At 42.3% G+C, this 19,369-nt stretch overlaps 2 protein-coding genes across 3 annotated transcripts; one reads left to right on the forward strand and one right to left on the reverse strand.

Annotated features, from left to right (window-relative positions):
• Positions 1–668: 668 nt before the first annotated feature.
• rtn4ip1 (reticulon 4 interacting protein 1) lies at positions 669–11,970 on the reverse strand. The gene is made up of 9 exons (XM_068717722.1): positions 11,420–11,970; positions 10,042–10,193; positions 8,654–8,722; positions 8,157–8,281; positions 7,707–7,755; positions 7,216–7,352; positions 6,708–6,891; positions 2,142–2,234; positions 669–1,173 (listed from the first exon to the last, which is right to left on the reverse strand). The coding sequence occupies exons 1-9, from the start codon at positions 11,700–11,702 to the stop codon at positions 1,048–1,050; spliced, it is 1,218 nt and encodes a 405-aa protein (XP_068573823.1). The 5' UTR covers positions 11,703–11,970; the 3' UTR covers positions 669–1,047.
• A 123-nt stretch (positions 11,971–12,093) lies between these two features.
• qrsl1 (glutaminyl-tRNA amidotransferase subunit QRSL1) lies at positions 12,094–18,795 on the forward strand. 2 transcript variants are annotated; one of them, XM_068718048.1, is made up of 11 exons: positions 12,094–12,183; positions 13,340–13,499; positions 13,583–13,681; positions 13,756–13,852; positions 14,018–14,179; positions 14,299–14,474; positions 14,590–14,705; positions 15,193–15,385; positions 15,539–15,656; positions 15,895–16,100; positions 18,242–18,795. In XM_068718048.1, the coding sequence occupies exons 1-11, from the start codon at positions 12,160–12,162 to the stop codon at positions 18,451–18,453; spliced, it is 1,563 nt and encodes a 520-aa protein (XP_068574149.1). In that variant the 5' UTR covers positions 12,094–12,159; the 3' UTR covers positions 18,454–18,795. The 2 variants fall into 2 exon arrangements, with proteins under 2 accessions (XP_068574149.1, XP_068574150.1); XM_068718049.1 differs by having other exon boundaries at positions 14,392–14,474.
• Positions 18,796–19,369: the final 574 nt, after the last annotated feature.

The following is a 19,369-nucleotide window of genomic DNA, read 5'->3' on the forward strand; positions in this document are numbered from 1 at the left end:
TTCTACTGATCGAAATGTTGGTTATCGTTTCTGTAAGTTGGTATGCCATCAAAATTTCATGACAGTCATACAAAATTTCATGAAAAAAGTCAAAGTATAGTTTGTCATAAAATGTCATAACAATCTGTTAGTATTATAGAACATCGTAAAATGTTCATAATAAAAGTATAGTATAAAAAAGTATAGAATTCCATCAAATGTTACAAAATGATATAGAATGCCTTAAGTCATAAAAAATGGTTAAGTATGCTTTAAAAATGTCATAAAATATCCATTAAAACGAATTTCAGTCATACAAAATATCATAGTATCATAAAAATGTAATAATATAGAAAGCCATAAAAAGGTCAAGGTATAGTATATGCCACACAAAATACCATAGTAGGAGAATAGACTTGTTTTTCAGATCTTTTTGGTGAGTAGTGTGTCTCATCTTCTCACCTCACTGAACCTCCTGTTCTTGTGTAATCTCCCACTGACTCCAGTGGCATACAATAACACGACTCAGTGGGTTCGTTTTCATACCATCTTCCTAAGTTTTGAGTCACCAGCCGCCACTGAGTTGTATGCAGATATACTGTATGAAAGAGTAACACTAGAATGACCATACAGTTGAATCAACACGTCTCTAAAACAGTTTCAACAAAAAATGATAACCTTCCTGAGTGTAGGATTTATTGCAGGGCTATTTTATTAGAATTAATTCGTTTAAGATAGGTGTACCTAATAAACTGGCAACTGTGTCTGTGGGAATACTCATATTTTACATGGTCAAACTTTACTAATCGCTCTTTAAAAAAAACCACTGACAGTGCCTAAATTACCACTTAACTTTCATCATATATTATTTTTTAAGCCAGTAAAAAAATACCAAATATTCAAAAGCATACAACAGCATCTTACACACACATTTGTAGCTACAAAACCCATACCAATAACAATCAATAACTTTGTTCTTGTACCTAGTTTGCAACTGTAGATACAATAAGCAAAAACCTAGCATTCAAATGAGTTTAATTCACTTTCACGAGTCTCCAACAGTCAGTGCTATAAGTCATCTCCTCCTTTGCTGATCTGCACCACGGTCTTTCCGCGAGCGTGACCTTTCTCCATCTTCTCGAAGGCCTGAGGAACCTGGGAAAAGCTGAAAGTCTCCTCCACCACAGCCCGAATCTGATAGAGAGCACAGAAGGAGGCAGAGGTCAAACGAGCCCTGTTTCTCAGCTATTGTGTATTTCAATATCAGTGAGGAAACTGTTTTCACATGATAAAAATGAACTAAAGGCATGTTTGTGAAGGAGCATGCTCAAGTGAGAATCGTAATAAAATAGATAGAGGCGTGTTATCTGCATAGAGTGATAATCCCCAGTTTAACTGCATGCTATATCACAATGTAATATGTCACACCACAGTATTTGTTCAAGTGCCAAATGCATTAATGAAATCTAATAGACTATATTCATTATCCACAGATAGGCCTGGTACTTTTGTGACCCATGCATTTCTAAAAGTCATTAAATGCCAAATAACCGTCATGTCATTGCAGAACATGTCGGTTGTTTTTTTTATGAGAGTGTAATGCGCTCCCCAGGCTAACATGGCATTAACGATGAGGGAAAGCCCTTGCCCAATGAGGATTGGGGGTTGGGTGTACCACACGAGAGAAGCGAGAACATTAAAATTTTTACGTTCCTTATTTATTGGTAATGTGGGTGAATTATATGCTTTAATAATGCTAATCAATAGACATATCTTTTGCCGATTTGTTCCTCATGTTTTCACTGGAAGAATGTGGAATCCATGTTCAACAGCTGTTTGCTGTGCAAACATATGGTTAATGGGGACTACTGTGAGATCACAATGCCACAACAGAAGATTTAAATAACGCCGTTAACTCTGCTGTGCTACGTGGGTAAATTACACAGCAGCCTGTCTCTCAATCCGGAGAAGCAAGCATCGATCTTGCTGCTGTATGATGGCCACAGCTATTTAATAAAGTTGAAGTAAAGGCATGACACAGTGTCTGAAACTGATGCTTTAAGCCAAAAGAGCCCAATTTAACCCCTGATGTGCATGTGATGATAAACACACTGGTGTCAGTTTAGAGGTGAACAGTTTAGAGAATACATCTGGTACTGTACCTGTCCTGCATCCACCATCTCCCTTACTTCATCCAAGGCAGGACCGCTAGGTGCAAAGAAACCCCAGCGGTAGTGAACTCCTTTGACTAGGTGCTACAAGAAAACAGAAGGAAAAAAAGACATGGCGGTTAAGTAAAACTTGTGACACTTCACCGTTGGCCGTTATAGGTTTGAAGCTGTAAGAAAAGTCGTGTTGAACGGATCACGTTACTGTGAGACATGTAAAATATGCTTATCCAAAACTTTGTCTTTTCACCACTTATTTATGCTCTTCCTACTTCCCAGCATTCTACATGACTTGTTAGTTTCTGTTGTAAAGGATCCTGTGCCAGGAGACTGGGTGGAGATGCAGCCTACTTTCCTTTAAGCCTTTAACAGCTGGGTAGGATTTCCTGAAGCTCATGACAAAAGCAGAAATGAGTTGACTCTGTCTTTTGTTGCGTTTGCCCCCATGTGTGTATGGACTTTTGATATAAAAGGAGTTCCTTAACGTGTTTCCTTCGGGGCTTATTCAGAACCGAGGACACTGTGACAACCAAGCCAGCTGTCGGTGCTCTGGTTTTTCAATTCAATTGATTTTGTACAGCCCAAAATCACAAATCACACATTTGCCTCAGAGGGCTTTACAATCTGCACACATGCGACATCCTCTGTCCCAGGACCCTCACATCAGAACAATTTATAATTTTCCTAACAGAGCACACGGTGTACTGTGTGTGCATGTGAGCAAACCAGGAGGTGTGAATCCTGGAGGTGCACACTACTTCCTATCTATAAACCCACAAGGTACATCCCTCTCCCATTCTTTTTTACTTGTTTTTATTCTGCGGTGTTTCCATATCAGCTCTGTGATCTACTTCTCTCCAACCAGTGGCGTGTCAGCGAGTCATCAGCACTGAAAAAATGCATCAGCAACTGGAAAAATACACCTCTGCTGCGTCAGTCTGAATAATCGCTCACAGATTGTAGTTCTGATGGGGGGTATAGTGTGGGTGCTAATGAGACAATGCAGCTGCAAATTCACTCCTAGTCTTACTTATATATTACATTTTGTGATCAGCTGAGCCCCTTCACAAGTCTATTTAGGGAGTTCAAGTTCAAGAGGGAGAGTGTGGTCCACGTGGCGTTTCTAAGGCAGCGTTAAGGCGTAACACTAACTGGTTACACATGCAGCGGAAGGGGGAAAAGGGTATTGCAATGGTATTGTGTGGAAAGCAACACACACTCCCCTTGTGTTGAAGATAGTCACATGGCTCTTCTTTTGGCAAGAAAAAAAAAAGTAAAAGGGCAAGTTTCTCTGGGGCTGTCCCGGCCCGCTACAATCCTCTATCCACGCTACTTGTCTTATGTTTCGAGTTCATGAGTAATTCAAAAACGTACATCGGCTCTGTGAGGTTGTACTTTGGTATAGTGGCAAAACACAACACGTATTATCACCTCATAAAGTTGTCATGGGGCAAATGTTAGCTAATATTAGTTAAGTCCAATATTCTCAGTCTCAACCCACTATCGGCTATCGGTCTGATGACGATTTAGCCTCAGGGGACAACAAACAATATTTTGGGAGTTCTGGTGTTACTATCAGATATCCAAGCCAAGACTTCCTCCGCTGTGCGCCGGTCAGTGTTTACAACCCGATTAGCAACTTGAGGCGCAAGAATAGAGTTGGCGATGAGTACGATCAGACTGTTTCACAAGAAGCCAGTTTACAAGCAAAATTTAAACCGATAAAAAGCTAAATAACATCAGACGATAGCCGATGCTTCTGAGAACGCATTCCACCTATTTTGCTCTTCATGCGGATGGCTTACCTGCATGCACCCGAAGCCCGCTCAAACACGATTGGTCAATACTACTTGAATGCTTCCGATACTAAAATCTTGTCTGGCTGCCCACTGATTCTGCATTTATATTCAGTTATCTTAGCTTAGAGAAAGTACTCCATACTATGTTCACCCACTAGACATTAGCTTTGTCCTTCTGCCATCTTTTTTTCTCTTGAAAAACTAAAACCAGGATCCTGTTTCCATTACCCGTGTCACTGTGGCTAGAACTCATATCTGGGAGTACAGAATATGGGCCAGCCAAATAGTACGAGCCAAGCCTTTTGAAACTTTTGAACACTTTGGAACAACTGAAGTTCCCCACACGGTACTTCCGCCTCACATCCTGTTTCAGGTAGAAACGTGTAAAGTTTCCTTGTTACTTAATGGAATGGAAATAAGTTGCATCATGCTCTAATCTCTTGTGTGCACTTAACAGTAAATGTGTGTTCCATCCACAGAACTTTCCTTTAGAACTTCTGGATACTTGCACATCTATAATACACACACTTATTCTCCAGATTAACCATGTAAAACATATCCCTGAATGACCTCGACTAAAAAAAAAAAAAAGGGACCTGAATTTGGCTTTTAGGTTTAAGGAAGTAGAGGTGTTTTGACTCGCCGAAGAATGGCGTCACATGCTTGAGTCAGTTTAAAGTGTGGATTGTGTGGTTAGGACTTAAGTGGAAAGAAGTGGTGACGATAATGCACAGATGTGACACACACACACACACACACTAGCCACAAGTGCACTGTATGCAAGCTTTGCTCTGCATGAAGCTCACCGCATCGCGCACGCTGACAGGATGCCACTTACCCCGGATGTACTGAGCTCCGGGAGTGAAGGGGAGGGGGGGGGGGGGGGCATAACACACTATTAATGTTCTGCACATGCATTAATGAAGTTATAGGTCACCACACTGGCGACGGAGACTGAGAAACACTGTAGCCATGGTGACTGGAAAGATATCTTACAGCCTGTGGTATTGATGAGCGGTTCCTTCTTGAAGGAGCCGCTTCACACAGTTCTTCTCGATGCAAGCCAGACTTCTGGACTGTGTGACTCGCTAATCACGACTGGCTGTTTTGGATCTTATCTACCCACTTGTTCATTAACACGCTAATTTTTCAGCTGTAAAACCGAGTGCTCTTTGCACGGTTGAATATTGCAACTCAAATATGTAAAAGAGGTTGGTTTGGGGCTGTTTTTATTGTTTGGTCGAGGCCCCTTAGTGCCAGTTAAAGGAAATCTTAATGCTACAAACAAAGAAACATATTTTAGGCAACTTCCAACTTAGTGGCAATAGTTTGGAGAAGGCCCCTCCCTGTCTCATCCATGGACTGTATATAAGAAGTGGACGTAGTCATCGTGCGTCACCCATTGGTTTGTGTTCTGCCGTTTGGAAGCCTCGAATTCGACGATTTCGCCGTTGCCATGTTTTTTTTGCAACCAATGAACAGAAGTTACCATATTTGGAATGCGGAAGAGTGACATAGAGACGGCGTATACGTCTCTGGCAGCGACCTGTCAATCACAGTAAGCCGGGCCTAAACCATACTCTGCTTCATGGTCTATTTGACTCTAAATGGACCATAATTTACGAAATAAACATCATGCTGTCTTTTCTCATAGACTTCCATACAATTTAATTTATTTTTGCAATCGGAGGAGTCACCCTCTGCTGGTCAGTAGAGAGAATGCAAGTTTTAAGACACTTCCGCATCGGCTTAACTCGGCAGAACCAGAGGTGATTTTGCCAAACTTGCTTCGTGGAACCGAAAAGCCTGATTTATGTAATCTTATCCTGAAAATGATCCGGCTAACTCAGTTAGCCATGTATGAGGAACGGGGCCCAGGTTACACCACAACAATTACCACGTACACAAACAAACCCCATCAAGAAATAGTCTTGCAGTTGGGAAAAACTTGACTGCACGGAGACCTGACCTCAACCTCATCCAACACCTCTGGGATGAACTGGAATGCCGACTGCGACCTAGCTAAGCACACACCTTGAAGCCAGGTTTCAAATCTTGTGGAAAGCCTTCCTGGAGGAACGGAGGCTGTTACAGCAGCAGATTAATGCTGATGTTCAGCACATATGGGTGTTATTTGCTCTCATCACACACTTTGTTTGGAACTCCACATACATTTGGCCATGTAGTGTACATAAACACAGCCTAGCCAAACCGAATCATCCGATGATGTTGCAATGTTTAGGCAGGGTCATTTTTTAGACCGAGACTGGTGATAGAAGCGTGCAAAATTTCAACCCAAAATTAAATTTTGATGGAAAGATTGTTATCTGATCGATCAGAACACCTCTGGACCTCTGGAGTGTAAATGCAATTGCATTTTTTAACACACCTACAACAATTACGTGCGACAACGCAATCGCTTCAAACCAGTGAGGTAGTCATGCTTGTCAAAATTGATATTCGATACACGATGGAGTTGAGACCAGGGGTCGGAATTCAGTTTGGTCCGACGAAAGTATACAAGCGAAATGATTCGTATCGCAACCAAGCCATTTATGCAGCAGTGGCTGAGCGAATGGGTGGAGGAGGATGTGACTTTCGCTTGTTTGAGCTGGACAGAGCGATCGAACCTCAATGTGGAAACTGAGACACATAATATCAGGTGTAAATGTAATCGGGTCAAAGATATTCATATCTAGATACGAAACGTATTGCAATGCAAGGTGTAGAGGGGGGGTCTGTGTTATTCCGTCATAATTACCTTGAGGGCTTTGGTGGCCACCGTGGCAGCAGTCTGCATCATGCCGTCAGCAATGCCCAGCCTGTCGGTGTTCTGGAGGAACGGTGTGACAAGGGTGACAAACTTGGCGCCACACCAAGGCTTAAGCAGATTCAGCGCCCAGCGCTCCGTGTCCCCCCCAACGTTATCCAGGATCAGGTCAAATCTTGAGGTGGAGAGGGGTAGAGTTTGTGAAAACAAGAGACACAAGCAAAGATACATACGTGTGGAGTCACTGGGCATTAAAGACACAGGAAATGAAAGGGAGGATTTGTAGGTGAGATAATAATTGGTGATTGGGAGGGAGATTGAGTCTGCGTGTGATTAAGTTTGTTAGAAAATTGAAGAACTCCCACACTAATGAGCCGACCACAGCTAGAGGGACTGGGTTGCCTTGGCAACAAGGGCTTTTCGTTGATACATACACACCAAGTCCAATTAAACACCAACATGAACAGAAAGCGACTGCGTGCGTGTGGGATCCTCTCACTTCTCCAGTGCCCTGAGCGGCTCCTCTACAGGCCCGGTGGTGTAGTCCACCACGTGGTCCGCCCCCAGGCCCCTCACAAACCGCTCTGCATTCTGGGAGCAGGTAACGGTTACGTGGGCTCCCCAAGCCTTCAGCATCTGGACGCAAATGATAGTATCAGCCGTTTTGTTGTTGCATCATTTGATGTCTGACTACAAAACACGTATACGTTTGGGTTATTTGTGGAGTGTTACCTAATTGTTTGAGAAGCACACAGAATGTATAGATAATGAGATCAAGTGTTACGTCTGTGTAATGGGAGCTACAGTATTCAGGTCAACAGGCAAAGTGTAAGGCACAGTCTGAAACCAAATGGTCCAAACAGACTTTTCATAACACCTCTGTATATTTTATGATCCATGTATGATTACACGTTTGTATCTAAAGCAGGCTCTTCTGAGCTTGATGCAGTTAATATATAGCTTGGCATCATCCTCCTCTTCATCCCCTACCTGTATAGCAAATGTTCCCACTCCCCCGGACCCTCCGAGGATCAAAATCCTGCGGGGAAGAGAAAGACAAAAAAAAAAGCAGACATGCATGATATAAATGTGATGACTTTTTTTCTCCACCATTGCTGCACAGACGCTCCCCTCATTAGGGTTTCGTCTCAAATGCGCCGCGGGCTTTAGCGCGTCAAGTTCCGCTGCCAGAAAGCTGCAGCACATCGCCCACAGGCTCATTACAGGAGGCAGGCTAACGGGGGCTAAGCTTAGAGGGAGCGCCCAGCAGAATAATTGGTTAGATCAAAGACAGGGAGCTTCTTTGGGGTGGACGGGGATTAACAGCAGGTGGAGATTGATTGTGTGTGTGTGTGTGTGTGTGTGTGTGTGTGTGTGTGTGTGTGTGTGTGTGTGTGTGTGTGTGTGTGTGTGTGTGTGTGTGTGTATCCATCCCCTCACCGCTTCTTGGCACAGTTGTCCTTACTGAGCCCACCGGTGTTGACCAGTGCCGACCAGGCAGTGGTTGCCACATAGGGAACGGCTGCTGCTTCTACATGGCTCAGTGACTTTGGTTTGTGGGACACCTGAGCACAACACACATCTGTAATCAGCGTTGGACATTTACTTTTGAAATGTAATAGGTAAAAGATTACTAGTTGCCCTTTTAAAAATGTAATAAATACCATTACAGTAATAACTACTTCATCAACGTACTTTTCTAACAAATGTTTCAAACTTTATGTTGCATCGTCACAGGTACATACATAAAATGTGACCCAAAATTGGATGTATGTAAAAAAAAAAATGTGTATGCTGATGTTGGAACTGATCAAGTGCACGACTAAAACTAAAGATAATCAACAGATAAGGAAACTCAACACACAGAAGTGATGCTGATGAAATAAACTTCTACAGAGAAAGAGGCAAACTTCAACAACATCATTAACCAACAATACCTCGTTTGCACTCAGCACCACAAATTCAGCCAAGCTGCCCTGCTTCCACGGTGGGATGGCCGCCCACACCTGATGGAGACACACAGCAATGCAACACTCATCAACCACAGACGCAAACAGCTCTGTGGCCACATTTCTATGTTAGTTAGTTCTCCATTTTTAGTGCTGGTGTATGTGAATATGACCTCATGCAGCTAAATCTGTTTAAAGTTCGCCTTCACACAAACATCCAGGTCATTAAGACTAAAGTACCATCCAAACCAAATCCAAGGTGAAAACTAGGTGTTAAACAGAAGCTTGTAAAGTGAAATCTAAATATGACTTAATGAGGAAAAAATGGTTAAGAAAAAGACTAATAATCATAAAGGAACCATGATGTGTTTGAGGGTAGTTGAGGATGAACTAAAGAATCAACAAGAGCTGAAAATCATTCAAAACAATAAAATGTGTCTGTATTAGGGCTGCGTCACACCATCAGTTTCCTTATCAATTAATCTGCCAAGTAATTTCTCAGTTAGCAAAGCAATCGTTTGTTCCATTTTCTAATGAAAACAGTGAGAACATCACATCAATGTAGTCACGTATGGTTTTTTTTTATTGCACACACACTTTATCTCCTCCTGTCTGTCAAACAAATTACAGAGACATCAAACATTTCTGCACTGTCTCATCTCCTATCCTCTGTTCAAGGTGATGCTTGTCTCACTATGTGTAAGTTATGTCATGTCTGTCCATGTTAAACCACCCGTTACCAACTATACAGATTAAAACCATTAAATAATGGCATTTTTGCTTGAAAAAAAAAAATGGATAAAGATTTTTTTTTTCTTACTTTAATTAAACAAATTTCAGTAAATTTCCAATTAGCTTTTGTCAATCAATTACTCAATACACTGACTAGTTGCAGCTCTACAATGCGATCTGCTTCTTTAATATATTATCAATAAAAAAAAAACCCAGCTAAAAACAAAAGTTGAGTCAGTTTGCCACATTGGTTTAATAAGACTCAACAGCATCTCACAGCTTGATGACACTGAGATGTGGGAAAAGACACGGCGTCACAGTTCTCTAAACCGGGTGGAGGTGACGGTGCGTAATCCCGGTGGAAGGATCACCGTGACAGAGAGAGTACACTGTGGCCCGGGAACGGATGAGCCAGGTCGGTCGCGGTGCTCGGATACACCGTGGCCACGATGTTCATGTCGGTGTTACAGAGAGCCTCATGTCAGCCCAGGGGGAAAAACACTCCCACACTGTTACAGCTCGTCCACAGTGCCATCAAATCATACTTCACACTTTAGGCACACATGACTCACTGTGTGCAGGGACAAGTTGTTCTGCATAACAAAGCGGTTACCTGAGCACACCTACTATTTTGCGTCGTTTACCTCATCCTTCTCTCTGAAGTGCTTCACATCCAGGCCGCACTCCATGATGACCCCAGACGCATCTCTCCCCAAGATGAGAGGGAACTCGCTGCCCGACTGCTTGATATTCAGAGGGTCTCTCTTCATAGACATGGTCGCGGCGCCGTAGCCACCTGACGAGGAGAGAGCCTCAGATTGCAGATCATTTTGAGGTCATTTGCTGTGACGACACCACAAGAGAAACATGTTTGGGTTTTTTTTTTTTTTGGGGGGGGGGGGGGGGGGGGGTTGCTGTTAAATAGACTAACCAAGAAAGACAGAAAGAAGATTCCGGACATCAAAGTAATTCTCCTGTTGGTTTTAGTGTAGACGGTGGTCAATGGTGTTCAAATCTACATTCAAATCAAGTAACTGCAACTAATGATTATTTAATCGGCTGATTATTTTCTCAAATCATCTGAACTTGTTTGATCTGTAGAATGTTGGAAAAAAAGTGAAATCTATATTCCTTAGGTTCAAGGTGTTTTAGTAAGTGCAGTTTCAGTTTCAGTGAAGTCAGATTCAAATGGTTCCAAAAAATATTGCTGTTAGATCGGTAGGGCCTTTTAAGAAGAATGCCGACAGACCGGTTCATACTGTAAGATACGAGTTAGTGGCAGTCTCCAAACTGGCACTAAGCAACACAGTAATTGTATCCATCATTCAGAAATCTTGTAAAAAGTCTATCTGGTCAGGGAGTTGAGGAGGCAGGATGTGGGTCTGGCAGTCAACGCCTGCTTGGACAATGTTTCAGATGAAACTTGTGAGAACAGGCACTATCTGGAAGTCGTTGTATGACTTCAACAAAACAGTCACCTGAGGATCAAGAACTTATTTTGAATCTAATATCATCCATTCTTCTGCAAAACTATAGAAGTCATTGGTATATGTTGGGTAGCTAATGGAGGGTTGCTTTTAAAAAGTTGCCTTGGCAAAGAAGACAGAGCTCAGATAAGACAAACTTCACGTTGTTGTGTTCATAGTTCAAAAAGAACAATCCGATATGCAATGCTCAAAGTGCAATCCTGCTTGTGAAACTTAAATTTCCACTCCAGTGACCTCAAAAACTATCACTGCTTGTTTTCCGTTCTCTACCCACCCCCACACCACATCTGTGGTGGAAGACTGACAGGCTGTATGATTCATTTTAAGTTACATATAACCACAGCAAACGTCAGTCTGGTCCTCTGCAGCCTCACTGCAGAGGATGTATTTTGCTCACAAAAAGAAAAAAACATATATCTATTCTTAAACTTGGATATGCAGTCACGTGTCAGATGTGGTTCTATTTGTTGAATGTATTGCCATTGTATTCGCTCTCTGATGCCACTGTAAGCATGCACACAGGCTTGTCACTCACCTCTCATGCTGACGTCAAGCGGGTTCAGTCCTGCTGAATGCACTCTGACAATGACCTCATTGGGGTAGTTGATGACAGGGAAACTGGCATTTCTAGTGAACCGCAATGCTTCATTGCTTCCATATTTATCGATGACCCAGGCAGGCATTACAGTCATGCTGCTTTTGGTAGTACTGAACAGTCTGGTCTGACTCCCATGCCAGCAAGCCGATGTGTTCACGCGTGGTAATTTACTGTGGTGAAACAAGCACCTGCTGGACACGAAGTGTCTCAAATAACTCATCTTTCAACTCTTTAAAGCTTAAATACTGTCAGGACAAATGGTGGAACTGTAAATTAGCAGTCCCTGTTACAGGCATAAATACTTCTACTTGCACGGCCACTATGCAAGATAACAGTACATTGACGTTCTCTATAAGCCACGACTACATTCTGACTTTAAACATTTTGTTCCTACGTAAACATGTCTAACTTGCCATTTCGATAAATGCTGTAAATCCAAAGTTAATGGTAATTTCAATTCAACGTCCTCTCCCTTAATGTTCCATTTCCACGACTGGAGTCTTTTGACAGCCGCTCAGCCTTTCCACCAATCAGAGCGCGAGTTTCTCAACGGCCGTCCAATCACAAAAGGCGGTGTTAGACGATGTTTATCGAAACAAACATGGCGGCCCGCTGGTGCCGCACACCGTGCAGAGGTTGTTGTTAATTTGAGAGGTTGTCACAGAATTTCTTTAATTATGCTCAGCCTGACGATAAGGGAGGTTAGTACGACTGTTTGCGTGTTCTTTGAGCGCAGTTATCCGTGTTTGTTTTGTGTATTCACTCCGCGTTCCCGACGTGTTTGTACTGTCAATTCATAACTAACTGAGGTGAAATAATATCGATTTTCTGATACTTTTGCTCCCTAACTAAAACATAGATAGCTAAAACATATTGTCTGGCAACAGTTTCAAAACGTTCTATCTGGTTTTTGTGCTGTCTGCATAGTGGGAGAAATTGTATAACACAGTTGTATGTATGTCGTATAATATATAACATTAGCTAACCAAGACAGCTAACGTTAATGTCACTGCTTAACTAAGCTGCTTTATAAAGCTTCTATTGAAATATGCTCGTGCACTTAAGTTGTCCCGTTAAAAAGCAAAATCCTGTCTGTTTCAGAAACAAAACAATGACACAACTTAAATGTCTCTCCTAGTTATTGAGTAGTTAAGAAGTAAAGAGATGTGTTTTACTCATAAGTAGCACTAGGTTTATTTAACCTTAAGTAAAAGTACAAAGTACTAGCAGATGAATGTAGCCTACCGGTGTCAGGATTTGCAGAATGAGCCCATATATTTATGATTCATATATTATTGGAATATGACTGATGACTTATTTGCGATTCAAACGGTCAAATAAATGACCTAAAAGTACTAATATTAACTTCTGATATCAAGTGGTAATGATAGTATATATATATATATATATATATATATATATATATATATATATATATATAGATATATATATATATATATATATAGATATATATATATATATATATATATATAGATATATATATATATATCTATATATATAGATATATATATATATATCTATATATATATTGAAGTATAAAGTAGCGTGAAATATATAAACTCAAATAGAATACTTGAAAATGATATTTAACTCCAGATATAGGACATTTTAAGGTTAAAAAAAGCAATAGTGTGCTACTTTCAGGGTCCTGGTGTTGTTGCTGACTCACTGTCACTGTTTACAGGGACATTTGAATAGAACAGAGACATTGTTCATGTTATCACTTGCATCTATGCTTTTCCTGCTATAACAAGTCAAAATGTCTGCTGTGAAAAGGGTCTATTGAGTAACTGAATAACCGAGAGACCCCACTGGTATTTCGTCATCGTTCTCCAGGTGTCTGCGGCGCTCAGGGAGGGAAGAATCTCCCCGACGGAACTTTGTAGGAAGTGTCTGAACCGCATCAAAAAAACGCAGCATCTTAACGCTTACATCACTGTGACGGAGGAGCTGGCCCTGAAGCAGGCTCGAGAGGCAGAAGCCAGACTGCTGCGAGGTGTGGACGCCTGAGCCTGTATGTCTACACATTCTGTGTTACAGAGTCACAGGTGTTACTGATCTCGTTTTTTTTGCCTTCAGGTGCCCCCAAAGGTCCTCTGGATGGAATCCCCTTTGCAGTCAAGGACAACTTCTGCACAGAAAATATCAAGACCACATGTGCTTCCAGGATGCTTAAAGGTCTGCTTGAACCTCAGTGAAAGTTACTGTGTCTTATATATTCCAATGATAACCTACCGTTACTTGTGCTACAGACTACACCCCACCCTACAATGCTACAGTGGTCCAGAAGCTTTTTGACCAAGGGGCTGTCCTCATGGGGAAGGCCAACATGGATGAGTTTGCTATGGGGTAAGGCCATCGTTATCAATGTCAGAATAATAACAGTAACAGCTGGTCACAAATCCCCGTTTATTTAATAAATTGCTTGTTGATACTGTTATGGATGTTTACAGAAAGACTTTTTTTTTTTAGATTACTGGTTGTCATCGTCTTATTTATGTATTTGTCTCGCAGTGCGGGCAGTACTGATGGGGTTTTCGGCCCAGTGAGAAACCCCTGGAGCTATGCTGCTCCCTACAGAGAGAGGACAGGGGCAGCGCCCGACTCCAACTGGGTTGTCACCGGAGGAAGTTCAGGAGGAAGTGCTGCCTCTGTGGCCTCGCTCACCAGCTACCTGTGAGGGGAACACATTCACTGGTGCCGGAAAACTGTTACAAAGAAACACAAAAGGAAATATTTTATAAAAAATGGCGTTGATAAAATCGAAATGTGCTGTTCTGATAATTACTTGGCAGGGCTTTGGGTTCAGACACAGGTGGTTCGACCCGTAACCCTGGAGCACTGTGTGGTGTTGTGGCCCTGAAGCCCACTTATGGTCTGTTGTCCAGACATGGTCTCATCCCCCTGGTCAACTCCATGGACGTCCCCGGCATTATGACCCGCAGTGTCAGCGATGCAGCCATCGTGTTAGGTAGGAAACAAATGTTGAGCGTCATCATTGAGCCACATGGAATACGGATATTAAAGGGACCCTGCAGAGTTTTGACCACTAGTAGTGCTAACAATGGTACTAACCTGTCACACAGGTGTCCTCCAAGGCCAGGATATGAGAGACTCAACAACAACAACTCCTGCTCCCTCATCGCTGACAGAGCTACCCAAACACTTTAATGTCAAGAACATCTGTGTAGGCATCCCAAAGGTGAGTATAGCTCCTCGATAAAATCATCTTTTCTGTATTATCTCAGCACCTGTTTGGTTCTGTAATATACAAATCTCGTTTTTTTTACTTGCATGTAAGCTGTTAGTAACTTAAGTTTTGTTGTAAATAGGAAACGCTCGAAGATTACTGCAATCCTCAAGCTATTGGAGAACAAAACTTATGATGCCGAACAGACTTGTATTGTATATACATACAAATGTTTGAGGAAGTCAAAAACAATGTGAGAAACATATCATTATTTTAGCTGAATGAGAGATATTAACAATCCTCAATTTGACTGGAGAAGGAACTGTTAGTGTTTTGATGCTTTTGTTATTGATTTTTATCACCATATGTCACCAAGTCAAATTATTTGAAGGGTTTATGTACATACAGATGGTTCTGATAAAAACATCTATGTATATTTATCTCTGTGAACACAAATGCAGTGATTTCCTCTTCTTTCCTGTGTCTTAATGTATGTCAGGAGTACCATGCCCCAGGGCTGTCTGAGGAGACGTTAGTGCAATGGAGTCGTGTTGCTGACATGTTTGAGAGGGCGGGGGCGCGGGTGAAGCAGGTATCCCTCCCCCACACCCAGCACTCCATTGTGTGCTACCACGTCCTGTGCCACGCGGAGGTGGCATCTAACATGGCCCGCTTTGATGGCCTAGAATACGGTACGAAACCAGTGCAGAACACGTTAAGGGTGCAGCGTGGAGCATTTCACATGTAGGATGCCACATAGATCACACAGGGATTTTTTATTTTTTTTTAACAGTAGAAAATCTGAAAAGGGCAAACGCCATTGATTCCCGTCTCTCTTCTGTCAGGCCATCGTAGCGAGGTGAACAGCTCGACGGAGGCCATGTACACCTCGAGCCGCCACGAGGGCTTCAACGACGTAGTGCGAGGGAGGATACTGTCTGGGAACTACTTCCTGCTCAAACAGTAAGACGACAGATCGAAGCTGCTTGCACCCTTCTGATTCATTTCATTAACTACACACCAGCGTGGAGCCGACAGTGTGCCACTGTATCGTTTTCACCTTTTTTATGAGCACTTTTGGTCACTTGCCAAATTGTTTTTCATTGAATGTATGAGAGAATAAAAATTGTCCGGCGGAGCTGTAATTTTTTCAACACACAAAAAATGTACTCTCTGCATCCCCGCCCTCATTTTTCGGCAGGAACTACGAGCACTATTTTGTGAAGGCTCAGAGAGTGCGCCGGCTGATCACAGAAGATTTCAAACGAGTGTTCGGCTCGGGCGTCGACGTGCTGCTGACGCCCACCACCCTGGCTGACGCGGCCTGTTACTCTGACTTCACACAAGAAGACAACAGGACGCGCAGCGCGCAGGAAGATGTCTTCACCCAGCCTGTCAACATGGCAGGTACAGAGAGAAGAAAAGGGAGAGGTGGCCTTTAGGCAGAACTGTTCATGTATGGCATCGGAAGTGTGGGAGGATTCAGGAACCTATATGTACAGTTGTGGTCAAAAGTTTACATACACTTGTAAAGAACATAATGTCATGGCTTTCTTGAGTTTCCCCGTTATTTCTACAACTCTGATTTTTCTCTGATAGAGTGATTGGAACAGATACTTCTTTGTCACAAAAAACATTCATGAAGTTTGGTTCTTTCATGACTTTATTATGGGTTAACAGAAAAAGTGATCAAATCTGCTGGGTCAAAAATATACATACAGCAGTGCTAATATTTGGTTACATGTCCCTTGGCCATTTTCACTTCAATTAGGCTCTTTTGGTAGCCATCCACAAGCTTCTGGCAAGCTTCTCGTTGAATCTTTGACCACTCCTCTTGACAGAATTGGTGCAGTTCAGTTAAATTTGATGGCTTTCTGACATGGACTTGTTTCTTCAGCATTGTCCACATGTTCTCAATGGGATTTAAGTCAGGACTTTGGGAAGGCCATTCTAAAACCCTAATTCTAGCCTGATTTAGCCATTCCATTACCACTTTTGATGTGTGTTTGGGGTCATTGTCCTGTTGGAACACCCAACTGCGCCCAAGACCCAACCTTCGGGCTGATGATTTTAGGTTATCTTGAAGAATTTGAAGGTAATCCTCCTTCTTCATTATCCCATTTACTCTCTGTAAAGCACCAGTTCCATTGGCAGCAAAACAGCCCCACAGCATAATACTACCACCACTGTGCTTGACGGTAGGCATGGTGTTCTTGGGGTTAAAGGCCTCACCTTTTCTCCTCCAAACATATTGCTGGGCATTGTGGCCAAACAGCTCGATTTTTGTTTCGTCTGACCACAGAACTTTCCTCCAGAAGGTCTTATCTTTGTCCATGTGATCAGCAGCAAACTTCAGTCGAGCCTTAAGGTGTCGCTTTTGGAGCAAGGGCTTCCTTCTTGCACGGCAGCCTCTCAGTCCATGGAGATGCAAAACACGCTTGACTGTGGACACTGACACCTGTGTTCCAGCAGCTTCTAATTCTTGGCAGATCTGCTTTTTGGTGGTTCTCGGTTGACTCTTCACCCTCCTGACCAATTTTCTCTCAGCAGCAGGTGATAGCTTGCGTTTTCTTCCTGATCGTGGCAGTGACAAAACAGTGCCATGCACTTTATACTTACAAACAATTGTTTGCACTGTTGCTCTTGGGACCTGCAGCTGCTTTGAAATGGCTCCAAGTGACTTTCCTGACTTGTTCAAGTCAATGATTCGCTTTTTCAGATCCATGCTGAGCTCCTTTGACTTTCCCATTGTAGCGTTTGTGGGCGTTTGTATCCAATGAGCCCTATTTAAATGGCCTCAGAGAAGTCACCAGTTGTAGTCACTCATAATCACTCACAAGAAGTTAAGAGGCCATGCTATGAAGCTCATTTCATTGACACAACTTTCTAAGTCACCAAAATTGCTAATTCATGTTGCTGTATGTATATTTTTGACCCAGCAAATTTGATCACTTTTTCTGTTAACCCATAATAAAGTCATGAAAGAACCAAACTTCATGAATGTTTTTTGTGACAAAGAAGTATCTCTTCCAATCACTCTATCAGAGAAAAATCAGAGTTGTAGAAATAACTGGAAACTCAAGAGAGCCATGACATTATGTTCTTTACAAGTGTATGTAAACTTTTGACCACAACTGTATATTCTGCATGCATGAATACACACACACACACACACACACACACACACACACACACACACACACACACACACACACACACACACACCAAAAACCTTTCAACCACAACTACTTCAGTTTAGTCAGTGCTTCTTAATTTGCATCCTTTAGAAAAGGCTCATTGGATCACAAAATGAAATGAAAAGAAGAAATGAGTGTGTTCTCTTTTTTTGCTTTGTTATTCTCTGATGGCAAAGATAATCTTAAATCCTGGTCCTCATTTCAGCTCAGACAGAAGTGTACTTTAAAGGAGCGTGTTTACATTCAGTTTAACTTTTTTTGCCTGATATCACTCTCCTAATTAACCTTGAGATCCTAATCATTACCTTTTTCCTGAACTTTCCTTCAACTCCATTTTTTACTTTGCCCCAGGTCTGCCCGCTGTTTCTGTTCCAACTGCTTTATCAAGCCGGGGCCTTCCCATTGGGTTACAGCTAATAGGCCCCGCCCTCCAGGACAAGAAGCTGCTCAGCATCGCACAATGGATTGAGCAGAGGGTCGGGTTTCCCTCCATCAGTGACCGTGGAGACGAGAGCGGGAATGACGCGGGAACGGCCAACAGAGAGCAGACTTCAGCTGTGTGAAGAGACCTGTGGACACAAGGAACCTCACTGTTGACAGAGTCACACATAATGGACTGACACTCATGGCTTGTTCTATGTATTTGCAGGACATTGTTTTTATATCTGTCCAATTGCTCCTTGATGGAATGAAAATAATTACAACAAAGGATGGGCTCACTGCTCAATAACGCGCATTATACTCTAAGTGCAGGGACATTGTGTTTAATCTGTGACCTGTCTGAAGGTGGTGCTATTAAATACATGCAAAATGGGTAATCTATTAATAGTGATATTTATTATTCGTCAATGTCCACGCGTAGATGTTTCTTATTGTGGTGTATTATTAAAGGCACTGACATCGTTTTCAAGCTCAGTTGCCAAATCAAGCGTAGACACACGTGCTGCTGTTCTTTACCTGCATCTGTGTACCTGACCTACCTGACTGACGAGGAACACAGGGGCATCAATGTGTTCCTGTAAAGTCATACAAGTTGACATAGTTCTCCCTTCGAGGCTTTGGCTTGCGGTGTGAGTTGCACATACATCGATTTCAACTAGAGCGATGCAGTTTCTTCAAAACACATGAAAGACATCAGAGAGTTGCTTTCTGTCCCTTTCCATGCAGCCACTGAGCTCACAGCAGTGAGTGGTTTGTTTTTTTTGGTCATGCTAGCGGTGTGGCGCTAAAGATTGCAATGTCAGTCTCTTGGACACTTTCACTGCTTTGGCCCAGAGTGAGATATCCCCACCATTGGATGGATTGCTATGACAAGTACATTTATGGTCCTCAGAGGATGAAGTGATTGCCTGACTTTACCTTCACATTTTAGATTTTTAGTGAAATTTAAAGTTGTCCAATACTTTGTTTTATGACCAAATACCTGCTAATCATGTTAACATGCTAAACATCAGCATGTTAACATTCTGCTAACATGAC

Source organism: Cebidichthys violaceus, unplaced genomic scaffold (assembly GCF_023349555.1).
Source record: "Cebidichthys violaceus isolate CVI_PGR_0920_01 unplaced genomic scaffold, fCebVio1.0.p SCAF_22, whole genome shotgun sequence".
NCBI classification, from domain to species: domain Eukaryota; kingdom Metazoa; phylum Chordata; class Actinopteri; order Perciformes; family Stichaeidae; genus Cebidichthys; species Cebidichthys violaceus.